A 25,259-nucleotide genomic window follows, 5' to 3' on the forward strand; every position below is an offset into this window, starting at 1 on the left:
ATTGATGATGATGAGAAATTGACGGTCAATCAGTAAAAATATTTGGAAATTAACTCCAATGTCATGAAACTTTAGTCATTTACGGAAACAAATATTTGAATAGTAAATTAGTGTTTTTTTTCAATCTAAATATTCATATCAATCCAACTTTTAAATACTGATACAATTCTCAATTTATTAATTTTGAATCGGTGCATTTAAGTGACCCTTATGTCATCATGACAATTCAATTGTTTTCATATATTTTGAATTTATAAATTAATTTTTAAAAAAATTATAAAATGGACGAAGAATACTACAAATGTTCACTATCATTCAAATTTGATCCAAATGAGACATTCACAACTGTAAATACATCAATGGAACATGTTTCGGGTAACTGAATCATTCAGTATTAGCAAAATTACTATTTTTTTTTATAGTTATTTGATTAAAATATTTTGTCTATAGAAATAGTAACCGAAGTTCTTGAAAAATCAACTCCTGATGAAGATTTGGGCAATGAATCCAGAACTGAATCCGAATGAAAATTGTTTTGTATCTCTGAATATTTACAAAATAGAAGCTTAATAAACACATCATTAATTAAATGAACTGATCATAAAAATGTCAGACAAACGTTTTTTGATATAATAATATTTTGTAATTTGTCCTCTCAAACAGTAAATTGAAACTAATGATATTTATATTGGTCGTCTACAAAAATGATAAAATGTAATCAGCATATATAAATTCATCCCATGCAATATTTATTTCAATGCATCTTGCTTAATATTTTCATTATCGTGTGGGGATCATAAAATTAAAACATTTAAAACATCATTGTCTCAAATGTAGATTCAAATTTATTCAATTTTCAATTATAATCTTAACATTCCGATGAGCTATTTTTGGGCCGATTTAGTCAAATATTCATAAAAATTAGTAGTTGTAATTTTTGTATTTTAAATAGTCGCAAATATCAAATCGAAACTCATTTCTTGGGGTCCAATTTCAAAGCAATTTTGCGCTGCATCTCGATTATATATTTTTCTGGAAGTCTGCTCTCTCTGTACAAGAATTAGTAAAGTTAAGTTATAAAATAGTATTAAATATATTAGTATGTATTAAAAAATAAATCATTACCGCAATTTTTCTATTTTCTGTTTTGTTAAATCTCGAACATGCTTGAGTCGGTTTTCATCCTCAAGTCTGAGCGCGTTTCCTTCAAGTAATTTCATAGCTCTTTCCTCTCTACGTATTTTTTCTTTCAGATTTATTTGATTGACAATTTCTATAATATATTGGTTAATAAGTAAAAAGTCGATGTAATATATCTATTTATGTCAATATAGTATGTGTTCCAAAAAATATAAGCGTTTGGTGCAGCAAACAAATATAATATTTGATGATTCGATAAAAATTAAAATATTAAGTATAAAATATATCTTGATTTTAAAAAATATTTATATTTACCATCTCTATAAGCAGTCTGCTTTTCTTTATTGATTCTATCTCTTTCTTCTTCTTTCTGAAAATTTAATATTCAGATCAATAACTTTACCTTCATCCAAACATATTCATATTCAAAAAGCTTTCAAGCCAACTATCATAAGAAATCAACAAAAAATCTTTTTTTTTGACTTTTTAAAATCAATGTGGTCTACAGATCAAGTTCATGTAGGGCGCTGACTTAATGCAACCATGGAAACTTGTTCAAACAAAAATACTTCATCTTTCTTTCTTTGAACCTTATCTCAAAATCAGTAGTTTAGCTATTATGGCAACTGTCACTACTGTACCCTGGCACAACCGTACCCAGTCTCCCCTACTAAGTTATAAATATAATATATTATAAAAAAGTTGTATATCGTGATAAGAGGTTTCTGAACTGAATTACTAAACAAGAGCATATGATTTTTTTCATATTTACCGCTCTCTCAGCCTTCAAATGTTCCAGCAGCCTCATGAATTCCTGCTCCTCCCTGGCAGCCTGGGTTGCCTGCTGCCTCTGTATATCAGCCATTTGGAGAACGCGAGCCTCCGACATCGATTTGGCTACTTCGGCCTCTTTTTGCGCCTTAGCGCGCTCTTTGCGACGGAATTCACGTTCCACCTAATTTCAAATTCAGTTCGCAATTCTCGTTAACTGCTTCATTTATTTACTTGTTGGAATGCGATTGCTAATCATTAGGTAGATTTTGGAGAAAAAATCTACCTAATTTATTTGTATGGTGATATAGGGATCAGGAGGGGAGATAAATTTAGGGATCAACTGGGTTTAACTCAAGAATGATATGGACTAGATTAGGGAAATTTAGGTAAATACTGCGACTACTATTATTTGTCACTTCTCAAAGGAGAAGTCATTCTGAATCGAATTTTTCATTATTACAATCGGAATATATCATAATCTATAAGTCGAAACTGTGAGTATTCTATATTGGTTGCCACCAAAATTGGCTAAAGTGTGAGTGTGCATAAATGTGACTGTGTATATGTGCCAAAGTTTTCTCAAAAATGGTTACGGCAAGATACCACTTATACTAAGTTATATTCCATTGATTTAATAAAAATTCAAATTCTCAGGGATTTAAAAATATTGTCATTTTTTCTGGTTCCTCTATTCATTTTAAATAAAACAGACAAAAAATATTCTGTTTCATGATTATGATCAACTCTATAAGGCCTCTTATAATAATATGAGTGGTATGATTGATCTTACAATGGTATGATAATCATTATCAGTTTCTTATTAAGGACTAATTTAAAATATCTATTAAAATTTAATAATATTACCTCTTCCTGGACTCTCTGAGCGTTGATCTCATCTTGCATGGCTTGCATTTCCAAAGCGCTGGACTGAGCTTTTTGCAATCTAAATATTTCCTTAGCTTTTGCTAACTTCTGAGCTTTTCGTTCTTGATCAAATATTCTTTGTTGTTCTAATTTTCTGCGCATGTATTCAGCCAACTATATTAAGACATTGAATAAAATTATAAATATTACTTGTATGTATTTATATATACAGGGTATCCCAGAACTTAACGTCAAACTGAAACGGAGTGGTAGTATTGATTTTAACAGTCATAAGACAATTATAATAAAAGGTGTGACGTTGAGTTTTGGGATACCCTATTATATTATTAATACTTTTAAATCTGCAATTCTCTGTTCCTCGACTTCTATCATTCGATAATGCTCTAATTCGTCGTTGGCTTTCTTCAAGTCGTCTCTTGTTTGCTGCTGTTTTCTTCGTTTTTCTTCTAACTTTTCAATATCTTCTTTCTACAAATGATCAACATAATTCAAATCAATTCTTACAATAATTTTGTATATTTTTTTTGAACAAATTATATCATTAATTTTATAAAATTTACAAAAATTTTGATGGAACCTGCATAGCAATCATAAGTCGATTATTAGCTCTTCCTTCTTCTTCAAGCCTTTCAGCTTCCAGCATTCGTTCTAATTCAAGTTCTTTAAGCTGGTCATGAAGGGCACTGACAAAAACCTTTTTATTTTGTGAAGACCTTGCTAATTTTTCTTCTTCTTCCATGAGAGCCCTTTGTCTATCTTGTTCCACCATTTTTGCAATACGAGCTTCTTCTTCCATTTTTTCTCTTGCTATATGCTGCAAAAATTATAAATAATATATATGCCGTAAAACCCCGTTAAGACATTTGTTAAAAGGATGGACAAAAACCATATGTTTCAAAATGCGAGATACAATTGTGTTAGAAATCGTATTAAGCAACATAGTCTGAAGAAAATCTCCTTCTGTATTTTTTCAATATAATTAACAATAATGAGTTTGAATTTTTTTATGTTTAAGATTTACTTATCTTATTTACTTAAGATCTTATGATCTTTCTCAGAGTTTTTAGAATTAGATAACTATAAATACATCTTTTACTACCTCTTTCTCGGCGATTTGAGCATCCCTTACGGCTTGACACTTTGTCGATATAATTATTCTGTTGATTTCCTTAGCTTCTGGTTGCTAAAAAAATAAATATGAAATATAATAAAACATCAATTTTTTTATCAATATTTTTTATATTTTATTATGTTTATTTACGTACTTGTTCTTGTTTCAGCTCAAACGATCGTCTCAATAAGTGCATATGCCGCCTTTTTGCTTCAGATTGGATCTGAGGAAAAGATGATTGATTTGTAAGGTAGGTGTTTGAAAATTCTTCTAGCATTTTTTATGAAATTTTATTATATTATCAGAGAATAATATAATAGACTATCATAGAATGAATTCACTTACTTCAATTCTATAAATCATTTTTAATTAAATAATTATGGTTAATATAAAAAACTCAAATCAGTCGAATACTATATATGATTATTACCATTTTAATTATGTATTCCGGGCATATTCATGTTTGAACCTTCATACAGTTATATTAATCTATACCTTTATCGATTTATTTCATCAGTCTTTTAAATTACATCCAATTTACAAAGGATTTTAAATTAAATTCTTGTCTAGCATTCGTCTTGCTTTCGCGTCTATAACCCTCTTAGCTTTTAGATTGAGTTTCGGATACGTCGCAAAAAATGATCATCAAGAAAATCGCCTTAAGTTTTTGCCGCACTAACGTAGTCTTATAAACTTAATGTAAAAGAAAATTAAATTTTCACTCACACTGAACAAATTTGGGCCACATTTAGGTTGTTTCAAACTATGCGTCATTAGGGTTTTTCGTTCTTGTAATTCTTTCTGTAAACGCTCCTCTTTTTGCGCGGCTGCGATTTTGGCTTCTTTCATCTCACTGGAGGTGACAACCTGGGGAAAAAGATATAAAAAATCCAAACTTGATAGTCATTAATTATTTCTAGTTCTAGCAAATTCTGTGTCTGTTTTTCATTTTCAATTTACCTGGGCTCGTTTTCGTATAGCTTCCAGTTCTTTAGCATGCCAAACAGCAGGATAAATATTATGTTTTGTACTTGGAACCAGCAATTTTCTTACATGATCCTGGTTAGCAATACTTATTACTTCTTTACCTTCTAGAGCTGAATCTGGCTGTCTATGTATAGGTCGACCGTGTAGTAAATGATAACATTCTGTAGGTCTGATATAATAAAAATTATGTTATTCACTAAACTTAATTTGTATAAAAATATAATATTTATATTATCTATTACTTGTGGTGTAAGTAAGTTCCAGGTATGCACTTCAAATTTTGCTTACTGACTCTTTTTCCAGAATTGGGAGTGCAACTTAAAGGAGCCATTTTTAAATCCAGGCCAAATTTCACAAAATCAAATTTTAGAATACATCAATTATCAGAAAATAAGCATTATTAAAAATATTGTAAAAACAGCTATTCATATAAATTCAATCGAAATATGAAACTGGCATTTGTTTAATCGATAAATGTCACGTTGATAAAGCTCGGTCTGGCAGGCGCGAGCTTTTTCGATATCAAAAAATATGGAACAAACACTAATAAATAATATATAAATATATATATATATACTCGTATATATATATATATATATATTATATATATATATATATATTTATATATATATATATATATATATATAGATATAGCAGCATCATTTGGTTTATTACGACTTAATTTATAACTCCATATAAATGTTATGTTATTTTGGAAGTAGAACATAAAACTAGAAAGACTTATTTCTTGAAATAAAAATAAATACGATTATTTAGATCGATTTGATTGATTTTGAACCAAGGTATTTTTCGAACGAGTTGAGATAGAATTTTGCAGTCTTCGGCTTTAATATAGAAAATTTATCATACTTGTTGGCAATTAATTCATATTAAATTTGTATTTTTACGTCCTAAATCCTTATTTTTTGTCTGTTTCAAAATTCTTTTTGCGAGAGTTTCTGGAGTATTGCCTTTTGTAGGCACTTCTAATTTATAGTTTGAACATAGTAATATTTTTGTTTGGTATTTAATACTTAATTAATTTTCTTCCTATCATAAAGTTATAAATTGTATGATTTTTGCACAACCCTGATACTAACGGCCAAACTATGTGAGATAATTAATTATGAGGTTTGAATTCGTAGAAGTGCAAACCGCTAGAGAGAGATTCTTAAATGCATTCAGCACGAAATATATATAGAGATGTTTACTTGAAATTTCATATAACAAAATATCGACATTAGTAAAAAAATCTCAACTACAATGTAGACAACGTCTTGAGAATTTAGCCTTTAATTTTTCCAAAGTTTTGTAAATCGTTCTCTTTGTTAATTTTTTTTTTCTGGTCACAATGCAGAGAATAGTACATCTTTATTGCACATATACATACATTTTTATTTTTAGTTTTTAGTTTCAATAATTACTTTTGTTTAATTATTTTGTTTTTAGCAAAAGTCCTCATATTTATTACAATAATGTAAATTTAATTTACTTAAATTTTGAATTAAAATTTATGAACAAATTTGTCCATCTTTATTCTCCATTATCAACAATCTTAGTATAAATTATGTGCACCTCTAGTTCTTTGCAAGATCTAAGGTTCTTAACCTTTGTAAGATTATAAAATTAATAAAAGCAAAATGAAGAAGCTCTATCATAAATATGAAACAGTAGTTTCTCAAAGTGGTTTTTAAGTCATTAAGATGTCAAGAAATTAAAGTAGTCTACAGTAAAAACACATCTAAAACACTGTGTTAATAAATATAAATTATAACTTATTAAAAAAATTGCGATATTATTTTTTTTTAATATCAAAGTAAAACGCAAACAAGATAAAAATTATATAAGTAAAATATTTTGAACATTTTCAATCAATTTTCATATTAAACTTCATTTATTTCGAATTTAGTAATCATTAATCTTTAACAAATGATCTCGAATAGGTACTAAACTTTAGGACTAAGGCAAACTATTTCCGAGTTCGAATCCATTTTTGGCCAGCTCGATATCAAGCAATATGACATTAATTTTTCTACTTGAGGAAATAGATCTCAAGTATAATCTTAATTTAAAATCATCTTTAATAGACATTACTGCAATATAAAAATGAAGCGTGGTTGTTCTGCCTCTCTGCTATTGGTAGTGATATTAATGTAGTTCATTAGTTTTTTAAATTAAAATTTATTATGCTATGACATCAAAGAGAAAACTTATAAATTTATTACATAGCATAGTCCTTAATTTACATTTGCAAAGTTAAATTCACTTTGTTGTGCACAGATTCTAGTACATAATATATGCATTAGATTTCCATTGCGTCAGCAAGTATGAGATTACAACATTCTGTAATCTTCATTGTATTGTAAAATGAAATCCCGCTTAATCACTCTGTAGTTTATTAAAGTTGCTTTAATATTTACAAACAAATCACCAATTATGATATAGGAAATAAACTGATCAAAAAACACACCCATCTTGTGACATCAGAAGTGCGACTTAACGATAACATATTTACAATAACAGAAAAAGTTACGCGTGTCATTAGCATCATATAAAAACAAAAGGATAAATATAGATTTATATATATATATATATATATATATACAAATTGGTAAAAAACATTTTGTTAAAACTATTTGTTAGTTTTCTACAAATGCTTCAGATGAATGCATATTTTTACTCGTATATCCTAAGAGCAATTCTTATACGTTATATTTTTTCCTTCATATAATTAATTAATTAGTGAGTTAATTGGTGTGGTCCATGCACATGGATTTCTATCTGCTTATTTCTAAAAAAATGTGAGTTTAAACTCTTGATATATTTTTCTTTGTAATACTCTGTCGAATTCAGGGGCCAATTCTCTGATAAAATGGACAGTAACATAGCGTTGTTATGGCAACCCTATGAGCCCTATGAAGAATTGCCCTCTCAATTATACATATGCACTCTGATTATAATAATAAAATATTTTAATTTAAAAATTTTTTAAGTGTATTCAGACTCTTCATACACTTTGTCTTTGTAACAGTCTGTCTAATTCAATTACCTATATACATTCTGATGTGTTCATTATTAGATGAATAACATATTTTAATTCTATTTAAATCTAACAAAGTATGTTATTTTTCTATTACAATCACTTAATTTTATATGATGAGTTGAGAAAAATATGAATTTGTTTTTTTTCTAATTTTTTATCAATAATAAATGATTATGCATACATTTTAATGCATATCTTATCTATCGTTTTCATACGAGATTCGACCAAATTTGGATTTTGACCAGTAGTCGTATATTAGTAGAGAAGCTGGTGACGAATTCGGAAATAAATTATACATTTATATATTTTCATGCCTGAACAAAATATTAGAAGTAGTAGTAAGTAGAATCTACTACAATAATTTATTTGTTATTAAAAATTTCCTGAATAATATTACTGAAAAACCTGTTTTCAGTATTTTTTGCGAAATCCAACAATTCACATTAGTTTATTTTAATTTAATTATCGTATCAATGAAGAGCTCGTATTCTGTTTTTTACTCTATTCATCTTTTCTATCCAATAAAATTTATACGTATTTTATTTTTAACTAAAAGTATATAATTTTCCTAATTAATTAATTGTTTACATTTTATCATTAGAAATTATTAGCAAATATTTTGCTGACATTAGTAATCTCGCAATTTCTGAAACATTCTGGAATGAATTCTCGGCTTCTATCTATTATTAAATAATCAACAAATACAAATAATATAAAATTGTCAATTTGAGTTAGTTTAAAAGGCCCCTTTTAAAAAGACCCAATAATTTTCTGATTAGTTTCTTTAATATAATTCCAATATTTATATACAAATTTAACTAGTTATAGTTGGTATAGATCTTTTCGGGTATCTCAGAAAATTGTATTCATAAGCAATTTTAATAATGAAATCATGTTGCATTATACCAAAATTATAATATATTTTAGCACACTAATAAAAGGCGAACCACTGGGTTTTCCTTTTACAATTTAATGTTATTTGTCAAAATAATTACTCAATGTCTTTTTAATTAGACAGATTGTAATTTATAAGAAAATAAAAAAATAAATAAAAAAAAAATCATGTTGCAAAATTATCAACGGTTGGCATACGAGAAATAATGTTCTGATCTCCCAAATAGGATATACAGTAGAATCCCGATAATCGGGCATTCGGATAATCGAAAATCCGGATAATCGAATGTATGAAGAATAATATTGTGTATTAATCAAAAATAACAAATATATGCATAGATGTTAATGAAAATCAACGCTTATTAAGAAATTAACACTATGTACATATATATTTTCTTAGATTACATTACATACATATACTAAACAGGAGCATTAACCATGCAAAAATTCGAGGTTCTACTGTAATAAAATTTAATGCCGGTTCTAAAATAATTTTATTCCATTCACGAATCCTTTACCCAGCTCTCTGACTATTTCCTCTAGCCCACCACGGCTTGTTGTTCTATCAATTTTTGCATTATATGATCGAAATAAAACCTACCACCGCCTCTGTTTGCATTCGAACCTAAATCGACAGTTAGGTGGCGGTCAGTGGTAGATTGACGGGTGGACGAGCCATTGTACCGGTACACCGTGCACTGATTTTTCCTTTGTAATATTATTTCAGAAGTCAGTTTCTGTTGCGTTGTGTTTGTTAAAGGTTGGAGAAATGACGTTCGGAAGACTCATATCAATTTGCAGGCAGTGAGTAGTACTTTTATCACTTATCTTAGCATGCTTAGTAATAATAATAATGAATTCATCTCTTTGGATCATGTGGTGCATGGTGTTAGTTGTTCATTTCTGTCTAATTGCGCGATGAGTGAAGAACTCATACTTGTTATTAATTAATTTCATCATTTTAGACAACTTTTTATTATAGTTGTTTTTAAGTGATCCAATTAATCATTTCACCATGTTCCTTTCCATTCATGTTTCAATTTAGTTGTATATCAATATTTTGTTCTATTTCAATCTGCTTAAATTTTCATTGCTTTGCAAAAGCAATTGCTTTTTAAATTTAAACAATTATAATTTTTTAGATAATATATATATATATATATATATATATATATATATATATAAACACAAATTAATTTAGAAAAATAGAAAAGTATTTAATTACATGCCATTCATTTCGCAACATTTAATAATGCACTATTTTTTTTTAAATTGATGCAAGAAACACAATATTTTGAGTAATAATCATTGTTTTGTTCTATTTAAATCCGGCCAAATTGTAATTAAGCAATGGTTCTTCAAATTTAAATAATTATAAAATTTGAAATAATATATAAATTAAATTATATATTAATTATATATTAATTAATTAGAACCCAGCTAAATTTTTACCTAAGTATCGCTCGTCAATAGATATGCACATACATATAAATGTATAATTAAAATTAAAAAAAAAGTTTTATAATATATAATTTTTCAAAGAATGTGAATAAAACGTGAAGTGATTTTATTTATATTTTTTGACAATTTTTGGCAATTTTTTTTACTATTTTTGAAAAAATAGTAGGATTTCAAAACATTAGGTTTCGTAGGAAACGAATTATTAATATACAAATATTTGATTATGTTATATATATATATATATATATTATTTTTTTTTATTATATCATATATATAATATATATGATATAATCAAACAAAATATAAATGTCCTTTCTATTATTATTAGTTTCGTTAATATGATAACGTCGATAACATTTGTTTTTCTTGTAAACGTCTCTCATGTGTATTGATTATCTTAGTGATATTTTTTGACACATGTCTCAGCTATAATTCTAGAAATAAAATATTTTCTTCAATAATAAAATATAGAAAAGATGAGTATGAGTATTTTACCAATACAATACATAATGATATATCTCAAAATTGGGTTAAATAGACTGGCAAAATTTTGTGTTGTGGTGCAAAAACTCTAAATATTTTTACTCCGGTTTATTTCGTAATCAACGTTTTGACTACGATAAAAATTATATAACATATTGTACAACATCATGCTTTAATTTGTTCTTATCAAGCAACGCCAAAATAATGAGATAAAAATGAAAATAAATAAGACTAGATATTGTGACTGTAATTTTAAATAATTTCAATTAAATAGAATTTTTGTTTTTGTTTTATAAATATATTTTCATAGATTTTGCTATTAAATAAGATTGCAAATAATATGAATGCAAGAGAAAGTAGGCGATTTTGATGCAGTGAAAGTAAATTAGTATCGAATCGAGGTAACTGTTCAAAACATTGCACTCATGCTTCGGTTTTATTAAGGTTGCATTCGATTTAGAACGGCTATGTTACTTAAATATAATATTAAAATAATATTTGCTATATAATGAAAATCAACTAATAACAAACTCTTAATATTAAAAAAAATAATTCTTATCATTTATTTAAAAAATCTTGTATAGTCATAGCATGTCGCAGCTAGTATAGGATATAACTACCTTATAGTGGCAATAATATTAAGAAAAATTTTATTTACCTGCTTTTGACTATTATGGTTACATTTAATCGATTTTTCTTTAATCGACTACATTTTTCTTTGCTTCAATGCATAAATATTTCTTTATTCACTAAAGTGCTTCAATGTTTTATACAAAAGCGTTAATACTACCCTTGGGGTTGCATTTTGCAATAAATGCACTATAAGATACAATGTGATATAGGATACCAAGAAATCCTTTAAAATTTAAGAATTAATATTACCAATCAGTTCTAAGGATTATTAAAAATTGAAAAAACGATATGTTCCTAAATAATGTGTTTTATAAAATTATTTTACTCAATCATTGAACTTGATTTTCACTTTTAAAATTGATTGTATAGCCAAAGGCCAAGGTCGTGCAGATAAGTAAACGGATTTTATTTTTAATCGTGGAATTGATTAATTTGTTATACAAAATATCAATAAATCAGATTAATAATCACAAAGTCACATGTAGTGTTGGTGGTACGTCAATTTTAATTACAAGCTATTTTGGTACATCAAAATTAAATAATTGGTTAATTAGTAATAGTTCAATTTTTTTTACAAGGATATTCTTATATCAGTAAAGTGATAAATATATAATATATTTATAATAATAATAATTAATAATTTTTTTGGATAATATTTTCAATTTTGAGAATTTGATTAAATTTTTAATTTTGAGCAATGTTTTTCACTCTCTTTTATAAAGTTAAACATATATGTCTTGTACAATTTAATATAATAGTAAATATATTTTGGGCCACAACTTTTCCTCAAAATGTTTGGTACTTGTTACCCTAAGAACAAATTTCAGAAACATAATTTTATTCATTAAATCATAGTTTTATTCTTGTGGAAAATGCACTTTGATCTTATTGTGATGACTAGGTAAAAAGAATAATTGTAGCAAATACTTTAATTATTTTAGCAAGTTTTTTTATATACTTACCTGTCGTAAACAAACCTAATGAGCATGGGACAAAGTAACAATTTTATAATAGTAATTAAAACAGTGAGTGTATATTTGTACATATATATATATATATATATATATATATATATTTATATATATATATATATATAGAATACAGTATATTTATACATAATTGGTTAATACGAGATTAAGCCAAAATAAGTTGGAAAGCAAAGTTTTTTTAGGGAAGAGTAATTGCATTGACCAACCAGGCGCAAAATTATGATTAATTTCAAACACTCGATTTCACACGATTTTTTTACGTACACATATGTATGTATATTTATGTTCAATATTATGAACTTACTCCGTTGTTATCAATATTTTTATTTGATAATTCAGCGAATCACAAATTGAATAAAACCGCCTGGGTATCCACTCCAATGTTTGTTTCTACTTTGAGATTAGCATATATTTTAGGGGCCAAATAATTTAACAATTTGGAATACTGTATTGCAATTTAATTAAAAATTTAAAAAAAATAGTTAATTTAAAAAGTTCAATTAAATTTATTTTATATCTCCAATTGAATTTTATTATTATTGCTACTTTTATTCAGGTACAACGAATTACGATTAAAAATTTTTGAAAATTTTTAATTTTTCTGAATTAAATAAAATTCTCTTTTCGCTTATAAATAGAAATATCACACCTGCTGTTTTTTTTTCAAAAAAAAACTATTTAATTCTCCATTTATAAATATTTTTACATTTTGTGGATATGGGATGCCTCTATTCAAGAACTGTTAAAACAAAGAACTTATAATAGCCTTACGAATATACATAATTTTATTAGGTACTATTATTCATAATAATTTTAATAACACCTTTGGGTTATTTTATCTGATAGTTTTGAGTAATTTAATCTGATCAATATAATTTTATTAATTTTATATACCATAGACCTCAAGGATTTAATACTAATATTATAATTCTATTAGTATTAAAATAGTTTAATTTAAATTGAAAGAACTTATCTCATTTTTGCAAATTCTGACCCATGGGTCGATGTAATTCAAAGAGCACTTAGTAACAAACGCGGTACAGTGCATTACTCTCCAGCTTCAGACAGGGCTGGGAAAAGTAGATTATTAAAAAATTACTATAATGATAGTTGAAGATCATTTTAATAACATTTGGTATATCTTGAAATCTATTAAACTATAAACCTGTAAAATCAGATCTAGTTTTATCAGGTTAAGAGTATTTTTAAGTTTCTATGTATTTTTTGACACATTCTATTTTCAGAAAATAGAAAAAAACAAATCATTTGAATGCAATAATATTTTTTTGTAAGATTATATTTGCATTGCTTTATTTTAGTTCAATATTTCATAAACACTTGGATTTCTGTAGCAAAGAAAATTTGATTTTAGCAAGCTCTTAAAAATTTTATCTATCTAAAACGTGTGATGCAATATCTACCATATGTTATATATTAACCCATTCTATGACTAAAGCTCTGATCCGGCAATCCTATAAGCAATTCAAGTTCAACTTTCCACTTCAGCTATTACTAAATGCATTTATATAGTTCATTTGAATAATTTTGTGATATATCCAGTGATCAGATCCAGTTTAAAAGCGGATTTAACCAGTTCAATTTTACTATCTCCTCCAGTACAAGCATTTAATCAAAACTTATGTTTTTGTTTTTGTAATCTGCATATCATTTGATCAATTTCTTAGAGCAATACTACGCTCGTGCAGTGAATGCATCTCTTGCATCATCAACTATCGGGGGATTGCGAAAGAGATTGCGATAAAAAAGATATTAAAAATATATAAAATAAATTAAATTTATCTAGAATATTCTTATGGTTCGAATTTATATATATTTCTTTTCTTTATCTTCTCTAAACATATGAGTATTACCTATAGATAGGTAATTTTAGACTTACCTTTAATGCTGATCATCCCATCATCATTCATTCCATCATTCTTTAAAAAAATGTTGATTTTAGAAAATTTGCAAAATTTTGTTCTATTTTATAAATTCTTTTCGTGTTAAGTTACAAGAAAGTACAGTTCTTCATCATAACGTCTTGGCACTTCTCAAACAAATTTAATTAACATTTGTAAATCTATTTGGCACTTAATATTTACCTTTATATTTTGAATTCCATTTTCTTAACTTGGGTCGTTTATTTTCAATTTTTATAAGTATGCAAAAATTTATATTTTTTTTTTAATTTAAAACCAAATTGGTCTAATTTTTTGGCGATGGTTCTGTGTTTATTTAAATTTCTTATATAATAATTTTTTTCATCTATAATATTATTTCTCAGAATATTTTTTTTTGTTCATAATATTGAAAATATTTATGAATAGAGCATCAATAAATTAAATGCTTTTTCGGAAAAAATAAGTTATAAAAAATTATAAATAATAATAGTTATTCAGTAAAACTTAAATAACATTCATATATGTAGATATTATAACGATAATTTACATTCTCATCTAAAATATATCAACCCCAGAGTACACCACCCCCACTTTTAGGGTTCACGTAATGCTTGGGGTCCTACAAAAACGGTTTCTTGTGGTCTAGTCAGTAGTTTATATAGGAACATTTGTATATTTCTATCTATATTTTAGAATTTATATTATACATACAGAAAATCGATGCCCTTCTTAAAAACACTAGATAAAATATACATAAATACAGAAAAAAACGTTACAACAGTAACTTGCTCTTTAATGTAGCTGTAATTTTGAACATCATATAGAGTCAATTCTGGTAACATAAATAAATATTCTATTACCACAAAACCTACGTTAAAATTATTTATATCTGTAAAACGAAAAAACAATATAATCTTAATTAAAACAGTATATTCAATTTTCAGTTTGGGAATCTCGATAGAATTTTTTTTGTTAGAATGATAATTTGGTTGTTAATGTAGACTTGGGGGCGTCCACTCATCACGGGAGCGATTTTTAAGGGTTTTTTAATGGCCCCCTCTCCCTTGGTTATACATATTGATATTTGAAATTAACTCCCCTTACGCCACACAACATTACGTGTATTTTTAGTACTTAGAATAAATCAAAACATTTTTGATTTTTCTTTTTTTTGGATTTATTTCTTAAATTGGGGTCAAAAATAATTACACATGATATTTTACTAAACCCTTTACTTCCTCACGTAATATTTTGTAATTTTTTGTCAAACGCACTGGATGCCCCCTTTAACGCACTGGATGCCCCCTTTAACGCACTTTTATTACTGGATAGCGTGATTACCCCCTTAATAGCGTCAATTTTGGTTACCTAAATTATTAAAGTATTTTCACCTACATTAAGATCAATTTTATCGATAAGTATAAAAAAAACAATATTGTTTTAAGTAAAGCAGTATGAGCCAAATTTTACAAGGTCATCGAAGTAAAAAAAATGAGTCTACTACAATCTTCAGCAAACTGGTAACATTGTCTTGCACATTCTGAGAATGTAAAAGTATCTACATATATAAATCATGTTTTATATTTTTATCTATACGAAGTAACAAAATATTGCATTGTTTGCACAACACATGTGGTGTCAAGTGAATGTGTGGCAATTGGTGTCCAATGAGAAGACGCCAGAGTCGAGCCTCCTGCGAACAAACATACGCGAACCGGAATTAATTATATGCCGAATGACGCATTTGCCTGGCGACGGTCGTATCGATATTGATGTTGAGCAAAATATAAAATATAATCGAAATTAAAATTTACTTCAATATATAGAGGTGTACTTTATGTATTAGTTTATTTGAATTTATTACTTTATTGTGTGAACAGCGATCAGAACTTTTTTTTAGAATACATGCATTGTAAAAGCTATTAGGATCTAATTGAACTCAAAATGCTTGTATAGGTAATTGTCCCATAAGAACACTTTTTTATATTTATTTATTTCAGCCTGAAGGCCTAGGAATACAACAATATCTTAAGCCACAATAATACTTTAAACCTACTTTAACTTTAAATCAACCTTGCTGATTAATATAAACAAAAACCTAATTAAGGATCTAATAACTCTAGGGTTCTAGACTGGTTCCTCAAGTAACTCTTTTTTCTTTGCTCTCTTCATGCAATCGATTGTTTTAAACCAGCCTAGACTTTTCTTGTCGTTTTTGCCCCTGAGAATGTCCTCTACAGAGATATGAGAGGCTTTGTTACTTAGAGTAAATCTATGGGTTCTTCTGGCTGTTCGAAGAGCCAGCAATTAATAAGACTCTTTTCTGGTGGTGTCTGAATTGGTTAAAGTGGGATGTGCATCTATTTTTCATTACTTTAGGTACTGAATCCATTTTTGTGTATAATTTTATTTGAAACGTACCAGGGAACTTTAGTGATCAATCTTCGATCAGAACATGACCTATCACTATGTGATCAAACAGATCCTATCTCTATGTGATGATTTTTTCTCAACCATTTTACGCATGCAAAACTAGGTCTCTTGTCTGATTATATTTGACTCAATACATAATACGAACTAAGACTTTCGCTTATCTCTTGCCTCTTACCTCCACGGAAACCACAATTAGGCATTACTTCATGGGGGGAGGCTCTAGTTTAAAATTTCTTAACAATATATTTTTATTCGTGTATATTATTTAATACATTTTATACGATGCTATATAAACTAATACTTTAATGTTTTTTTTCAATTTTTTTTCTTACTATATTGATCACACATTAGCTTATAGAATCTGTATTCTGATTGCTATTTATAAATAAATAAATTAAAAAAAAATAATAATAATAAAAAAACTATAATGATCATTAATATCTATGACTAACTAATTTCTAAACGTTTTGATTAATTTTACTTATTCATAAAATACATTATCTTTAAAAACTGTTGCAATTAATCTTAAAATTTCTTTTACAATCGCAACATTAGATAACGTTTCTTTTTTCAATTCAGTTCACAAAATCTTTGAATCTCTATCGTTCGAACTTAAACGTTTTCTCCTCTAATTTATAACTTGGGTCCATATACTGACAAATTAGCATAAAAATCGTACGATGAAACCCGTTTTGTTTGAACTGGTTCTTCTATTTTACGTAAAAATCATGCAAAACTTCTATTATAACAAACTAAACTAGACTTTCTGTAAAACTTGTGCTTTTTGGCATTTATGTATTTATATTTTCGAAGTCAAATGATGATATTCACTTATAAATATAAATAAATATACTTCTATTCAAAATTTTATTGAAAAATATTTATTATCATAATTAATGAAATTATGTTGCTTATTCTCATGAAGATTCAGAATTATATCCGGCCAATATGAGATAAAATTTATTTGCACAAATGTGTAATATCAAATAGCTCTTATTTTGCGTATGGAATAATACGGTGTTTGAAATTGTTATCTTTGTTTAAATAATTTAACCCATTTTAGCTAAAGATTATAATATTGTGCTTCTGCCGTTCTGAGAATTTGGTTTTCTCAAAAAAGTAGAGACCGTACATTTTATTTACAAATTTAAAGGTAGGAAACAAAAGACAAATGGGCAGTTTGATTACATCCTTAATTTTATAATAATCTATTATAAATTTATTTTTAATTTTTGTATTTCGAATTTCGATATGTTTTGATTATTTCAAAACATTTCGATTGGGTCAAGTACTCCTTTGAAAAGTACTCCAAGAAACTTTGGACCATTTTTTTTCATGTTAAAATATTTAATCTATCTTGTAACTATACATTTATCTATCAATGTCTCAAATAATTATTTAATTTTACAACATTGACAATTTCAGATAAAATGAAATATTAAAATCGTTTTAAGTATTTTTTCTGTGTAAATTAGTACATATTCTGATAAGCGGTTAGTGGACTTCAGTACCGAACTTTGGATAAATAATTATCCTTCTTGATTGATTTATTGACTGATAAAAATGTCAATACAAAATGCATTATATGCATTATTGACATTAAAATTTGTACTCTAGAACCCGAGATATCTTAATTTGGATAAGAAATTGATGATTTTCATGGCTTTGAAGACCAGAACAATCAAAATAATTTATTGATATTTTATATTTATTATATTTTTTTATTTTGATAAGTCCTCTTTGTTTTTTTATTGAGGAACAATCAGAGCTAGATGTTCTATAATCTTTTGTAAATTATGCCTATTTCTAGGTATATTATTTTTTACCAACGCTCTCAGTAAGCAATCCAATGGATATCCTTACGTCCTTGCTGAGATTTATAATATGAATTATTTTTAAGCTTTCAGAGAGCGACCCAACTAAATGGTCTTAGTCTAATTTTAAATAATAATTATCTTGGGTCTCTTCTTTCATTTTTCTTAAAACATTATCAAATAAAAAATATTCCTACAACTTGTTTTAACATGACCGATAACGTTGGTAAAGGTCAAAGTCAAATGAATGATATAAATGCTCTTCTGTTTAAACGGTAATTAATACTAGTTCGTGTTTGCAGACAAATCAGGACACTGAGATTCATATCTAAGAATAAAAATAGAATGCTAACTAAGACCAGTGTATTTACATTGACCTTAGGGTAAGATTTATCAAAATGTCTGATTGCTTTTGAAATTTTAATAAAAATTTAAATAAAAAAATTACAAAAGATGAATTAAATAATTAGGTATTCCAACTCTGCTGATGAATATTTCTGTCAAAATACTATATCAAGGTTATATACAGTGATATTTCTGTAAAAAATGTACCCATGAAACTGTATTTGTTAAAATATTTAGATATCTCTTTGAAATTAAAAATAGGGCATTAGACCTGCTTGCAATCGGACCGTCTATTTTACCCCATCTATGGGGTAAAAAGAACCGTATGACAAAATTTTGAACAACAGGAAAAAACATGAATTATCATTTCTACAATGATAATTGAGCTGGGAGTTTTATTGAACATAGTCAGATAGTTATTTGTTTGTTATGTGTTATTTGTTGTGATATATTTGGTGTGGTTTTCACGATATAATTGCTCAAAGTCATATTGGGTCTTTGGGGATGATCATAAAATATTTAATTTTCATATTTATATTTTCCTGTGTATAGGAATCCAATAAACAAATATTGGCTCTTCCCTTCTTCTATAATGTCATAGAGTAGGGCACAAAGATTTATAGAGTATATATATATATATATATATATATAGGTATATATATATAGGTATATATAAATATAAAAATTAAATATTTCATGATCACGAAATATTTAATTTTCATATTTGTATATTCCTGTATATTGGAATCGCGTAGGTCTTTGGCTCTACCCTATAGTAGGGCATAAGGACCCTATATTGGATTCCTATATACAGGAATAATTAAATATGAAAATTAAATGATATTTGGACAACATTTATGTGCAGTTATCATAGTTCTCTATATCTTCAAGAGATCTAGTCAAAATCTTATATAGATTATCTGAAAAATGAATTAAAACCTTAAACTTCTAAGTGCTTTATCGTTGAGAATAATTAATTTTAGTTCAACAGAATAATTGGCTTTATCAATATGTAAACCAGCGGTTTCCAACCTTTTTCGCAACGCCCCAACCTCTAATACTTTTTTTTAACAATTTTATTTCATCCCTCACCCGGCATTGTTGCACCATACTTGCCCTATTACAGAGATTGTAATAAAAATTTATCATATAGAGATGTGACAACTCTTTGGGTTGCCATCTGTAATAAAAACAAACGTAGTTTGTAAGATATTAATCACAACAGCTCATAGAACCCATAAGTTCTGATCGCTGTTCAAATAAAAAAAAATAAAAAAATTAGTTCATAAATACTCAACTGATATTATTAGACTACAAGTATAGAATATCATGTAAAAATATGCATAAAAATTTATATTTTTTCTTGTTTATTTTTTTATATTAAGTCAAAATTTTTGGTTTATTCTCGAAAATAGTCGAAGCCAGGGGTCTTACAGCCTGTGAGTTGTTTTTCAGAGAAATCGTGGGCAAAAAGTCAAAAATCGGCTCATATACACACTTTTTTTCAAATTTGGTCTGAAACGATTCAGAATGACTAGAAACGTAGAGGAAAGAAAATTTACAGGTCGAATTTGTTTGTAAGAACATATTTGATATTTTCTTATTATGGTATTTTCAAGGGTGGCCAAAAAATGCTCGCACGCAGGCGGCCACATATCCCAGGCACGGCCCTGCTCACAGGTTGGAAACCGCGGATGTAACCTCTAAAAACAACGTTCCTTTGTGTGCAAACAACATGTGTATATAAATTGATTAAAACAAAGATCAACACAATCATACGCAGTATGTTTTTTACCATTTTTATTCTCCGACCCATCGATGTCCTTCCTTTTTTTTATTCAACTAAAGTTACTCAGTCAGTGTGCCTTTCGATCAGATAAACATTCATCCAAGACTACAAATACATGTTAATTTCGTCCAACGGCAATCGTTTTGTGTTTCCAAAGCGCGAATTCCAAATATCTGACGCAATACGAGCGAGACTCGTTTGACGAGTGACGAGCCCCCTAGTTTCCCGCGATACACGAAACCTGTTATGCGATACTATGCCTCTGCCTCCGTCGCCGCCGCGGAATTATAAGCAAGACATATTATATTTGTACGCGTTTGCAGATTTTGTGCTGACAATAAAGTCCAGGGGCAGGTGTTGGGAACAATTTTAGGGAGATGATACTTGAAAATCTTAATGATTAGAGCGTACTACCGGGTGTTGTAATTATTCTTATAATCTTTTTCATAAATTTTTCAAATATAAGCTATTATTCGATATTGTATAATGACTTACAAAAAACTTCAAGCTAACGGGTGGTCCATCTAGTGATCCTAGTGATCTAGTGATCTTACGGTTTAGATATTTCTGTAAAGAAAATATATGAAGTATTATACATCGTTAGAAAGGTCTCAAAATTCTTAGTTTTTTCCCATGTGTGGCCTACAGGCAAGTTGCTATCGATAAATTCCAATTTTTACTATTATACTATTGATTCATAATGATGAGACATATATTTTTTAAATCCTTCATATAGGTATATTGATTGATACTGACATATTTTGTTTTTTCCGACCAGATTCATCTTCAAGACAATTCACGTTCTCTGTTCTCTATGCCAATGAATACAATGAGTTAATTAAGACAGTGGTTTCAAACCTTTTCTAATCGTGCTTATTTCTCCCAATTTTTATAAAATAAATTATTATGCAACTCATTAATTGTTCTAAGAATAAGATTTCATATATACTTAGGGGTCGTCGATCAATCACGTGATCGATTTTTTTTAAAGATTTTATCAGGACAGTTAAAAATATTGAGAATCATTTTTATAGATATGACAAAGGAGTGAAATTTTCGACTCATACACAAATCATTTTCAATTTTGTTATCTTGGACTCATTTACCTTTGTTTATTGTTGCACCAGATAGAGATATAGATTTCTAATATATTTTTGGTTCAATAAAAACATGTTATAGTGGTTTATTTTACTGTGTTTTTTGGACGAAAATTCTACTCCTCAGTCAAATCTATAAAAATGATTCTCAGTATTTTTCACTGTTCTGATAAAATGTATGTCTTAAATAATATCGATTTTAACTTTTTAGTGGAGATATTGAATTGCTTTTCTTCAAACTTTTATATAATTGAAGCATTTGATAAGTGATGCAAATCTCCAACTCATGCTTATATATATTAATAGAGCAAAATTTTTTATTATTTTCAATATGTTGATCAAATATTGGAATTTCTGTATCTTTACCTGTAACAATAAGATTTGATCAGCTATTGTTGCTCACTGAGAACTTGAGTATAGGTGCTTCAGTAGATACTTCAGATTTCTTTTAAGTGCCATCTAATTCAAACACCATTGCATAATCTTGATTAATCGGAAAAACTACATTTAATCTTTGCTACCATTACAAAGTCTGTTGTGGACCTTGTCAATTTATTATTGCTCTCAATAGATTATTTCTACAGATGATATATATGAGGTAAAAATGTATGCAAGGTGTGTTTAAAATGATCTTGAACTTCATACTATAAATTAGAAACACGTATCAACACTAATGAATACAATTAGCGTTATATACAAAATTTATTCTAATGCCATCTTTGCAAGGACAGGTACTTACCTGACGACAAGATTACAACATATTACATTTTTGTGATGTAAATAGTTGGGTTAATTATTACATAATTATTTGGAGTGCATATTTTTATTTATTTTATTTATAAATGTAAATTACAAATAATAACGGTTGCTAATATACATTATTTACATATTCATTTCGTTTGCGGTTGCAATACACTATCATTTTCTAACATACCAAACTAACATATAAAAAATTCTTTGAACACGATATAATGTCCTGATATTTAACTGATAATTGACTAATAATCACAAAAGTAATAGTTTATTGAAACAAAAAATCGTACCAGTAATAGAGAAAAATGTGAAAAAATATTTATATTAGTTACTTGTTTTGAAAGTAAATATCTAGGTGTTCTCGGAGATTATAATTTCATCATATAATTAACAACAAATCTTTTTCTGCTTTATCAATAACAGTATTGGTCAAATTCTATTGCAACAAAAATTGAAATTTGCCTATGGTAAAAATATTCAGTTTGTACAACAGAATTAGAATCATTCTACATAACTTATCAAATAAAGAGAACATTAATCGGGAAGATATTAATTTCATCTCTATTTGTGTATCTTCACAATGTATACAGCAATTTCAAGTTAGCCTTGGGCGCAAGAAATCGTTATTTGAAATGCCAGTAACAAAACTGGCACTGAAATTGTCGCATTTATTAATGTCTTCTATATTTAAATCTTGACTTCAGCAGACTCACAAGATTGCTTTCAAATTCGACTTATAATATAAACATCATTATAAAAATTATTCTATCGTAAGAGGAACTTGTTAGGTGACTCTTGATTTTGTTCTAAAATTGATTCTTGCTTGTCAACAGATTGAAAATTATGTATGCAATAACAGGTTCAGGTCTTTATTATGTTGCCCTGGTTCGAGATATTTGGATACCATAAAATTTATACATAGAGACATATTTAATTTTGTCTTAGTTCTTTTCTGACAGAACTTATATCTCTTTGATTGAGAAGTCCATCCAAAAGCCACTGGTACTTGAAACAAAAACAAAAATACTTGAAAATGTGTGTCTAAAATAGGCCAAAAAATCATAGCCTTTCTCAATATTGCTGCATCCAATTAAAAATCACCAGCATTGAAGAAATCTAATAATACCATCAAATGGAGACAGGGTAACTATCACCAGGATAACCAGTCACCTTCTAAAAAAAGCAACTCAGTTATGAAATATTATCAGAAAGCAAAAGCTTATAGAATTCTCAAGTTCTGATTGAGTTCAATCAATAAACAAATAAAAAAGCATAAATCTTCCCATCATAACAATCTTCTGATTGCCCTGATCGTATGCTCTAATCAAATTCCTGACTCATAAAAATAATAGACACAATTTATTTTTATCATTGCATGCAGATACTCATCATTTGTTCAGATGCACTCTGTCCTTAGTCAAGTCCACATTTAATGATATGTTTTCACCATGACATTCATTTTTATTGCTTGTGCAGAATCATGATTCAATATATAAAACTTTGCACAGGCAAAGAAGGCTCGACAGATAACGTCGAGGTCAATTGATATAAGTGACGAAAATTAGTCAAATTTATCAAATGTGCCACATGGCAGCAATTTCTGCGTTCTCATATTAGAGAGATAAAAAACGTAGTTTTTTTTATTATCTGGGTTTAAATGAAACGCAGTTTGTAATTGTTCTATTTATTTATCATAGCTTAATATTTTTAATGAGAGTATTATGTTCTTAGGTTTTTTTTATGCTTTTACTGCAGGAGCGTGAGGTTGTCAAAATTAAATCGTTGAAAAATAAAGTCATTGTATATATTTTGAGATATATTTGAAATTTGCTTTGAACGAGATATATTTGAAATTGAACAGAAGGAAATCCAACGGTTGTCAGCCTGTAACTATTTGATATATTTTATTAGCAGAATTTCTTCAATACCTATTGATGATGTATTTCTAATTTGAAGTACTATGTTTAATTTGACGTATATTTTCACCTATAGTTTTGAGTGAAAGCCGATTTTACTACCTAATATCAGGCTGCCTCAAATGTCTTTCGAAACTGACACTTTTTACCACTAAGTCACAAGAGATTCGTTGTAATGGACGATTATTTTTATTATTTATTTTTGTTACACGTAGAAGTCCTTGTTTGAAGTCGTGGTCGTAGTAATTCAAACACTAATTGTGCAGCAATAAAAATCGATAATAACAATTTATATTTCGAACTTTAACCAGGCGCTCATTTCCTTCCTCTATTTAATAAACCTAACAATTACAATTTAATAAAATCGTTTTTAAATCGCTCGATGCATATAACTTCCTCCCAACGTCATAAAATATCCGCCTTATCGTAAATTTCTCATAAAGAAACGAACATAATTTATTATTATTGAATTTTGTTGATATTACATTGTAGATATTTCATGTATATATATATATTACAATGTTTTGTTGTTGAGATTTTATGAACTGTGCGAATGTCGGCTCCAATCTTCAATGTCAAAGTTAATTTAATCAAAATTGTCGCCGTTCTACGTTGATAATATTGTGCACGTGTGTCGTGCAATAAATCATCATTTCTGTTCGAAAACGATGAAAAATGAGAAAATAGATTTAATAATAGCCTATCTAGATAATATCGTATGTAAACGCACACGTAAACGTAAAATATCCATTGCTTCAAATTGATTTATTGTTTTGTGCACCTGAGCTTCAGGTATACATTAGAGTAAATG

General features: G+C 27.7%; 1 protein-coding gene across 1 annotated transcript; it reads right to left on the minus strand.

Annotated features, from left to right (window-relative positions):
* Nucleotides 1–973: 973 nt before the first annotated feature.
* LOC113383099 (cilia- and flagella-associated protein 45) lies at nucleotides 974–5,228 on the minus strand. The gene is made up of 12 exons (XM_026621352.1): nucleotides 5,140–5,228; nucleotides 4,871–5,066; nucleotides 4,637–4,777; nucleotides 4,065–4,133; nucleotides 3,899–3,982; nucleotides 3,377–3,613; nucleotides 3,133–3,267; nucleotides 2,779–2,952; nucleotides 1,913–2,095; nucleotides 1,456–1,510; nucleotides 1,126–1,273; nucleotides 974–1,049 (listed from the first exon to the last, which is right to left on the minus strand). The coding sequence occupies exons 1-12, from the start codon at nucleotides 5,226–5,228 to the stop codon at nucleotides 974–976; spliced, it is 1,587 nt and encodes a 528-aa protein (XP_026477137.1).
* Between the last annotated feature and the right edge of the window lie 20,031 nt (nucleotides 5,229–25,259).

The sequence above is a fragment of the Ctenocephalides felis genome, unplaced genomic scaffold (genome assembly GCF_003426905.1).
Source record: "Ctenocephalides felis isolate EL2017-DRISC unplaced genomic scaffold, ASM342690v1 CF-g0.4_SCAFFOLD_03570, whole genome shotgun sequence".
Lineage (NCBI taxonomy): Eukaryota > Metazoa > Arthropoda > Insecta > Siphonaptera > Pulicidae > Ctenocephalides > Ctenocephalides felis.

Excerpts from the sequence above, each read along its gene's own strand:
- LOC113383099 (XM_026621352.1), bottom strand. The coding sequence starts at position 5,228 with ATGGCTCCTTTAAGTTGCACTCCCAATTCTGGAAAAAGAGTCAGTAAG. Across the intron at positions 5,067-5,139 it reads GGAACTTACTTACACCACAA|ACCTACAGAATGTTATCATT; the intron begins GTAATAGATAAT and ends TTATTATATCAG. Across the intron at positions 1,050-1,125 it reads CAGAAAATAGAAAAATTGCG|AGAGAGCAGACTTCCAGAAA; the intron begins GTAATGATTTAT and ends ATTCTTGTACAG.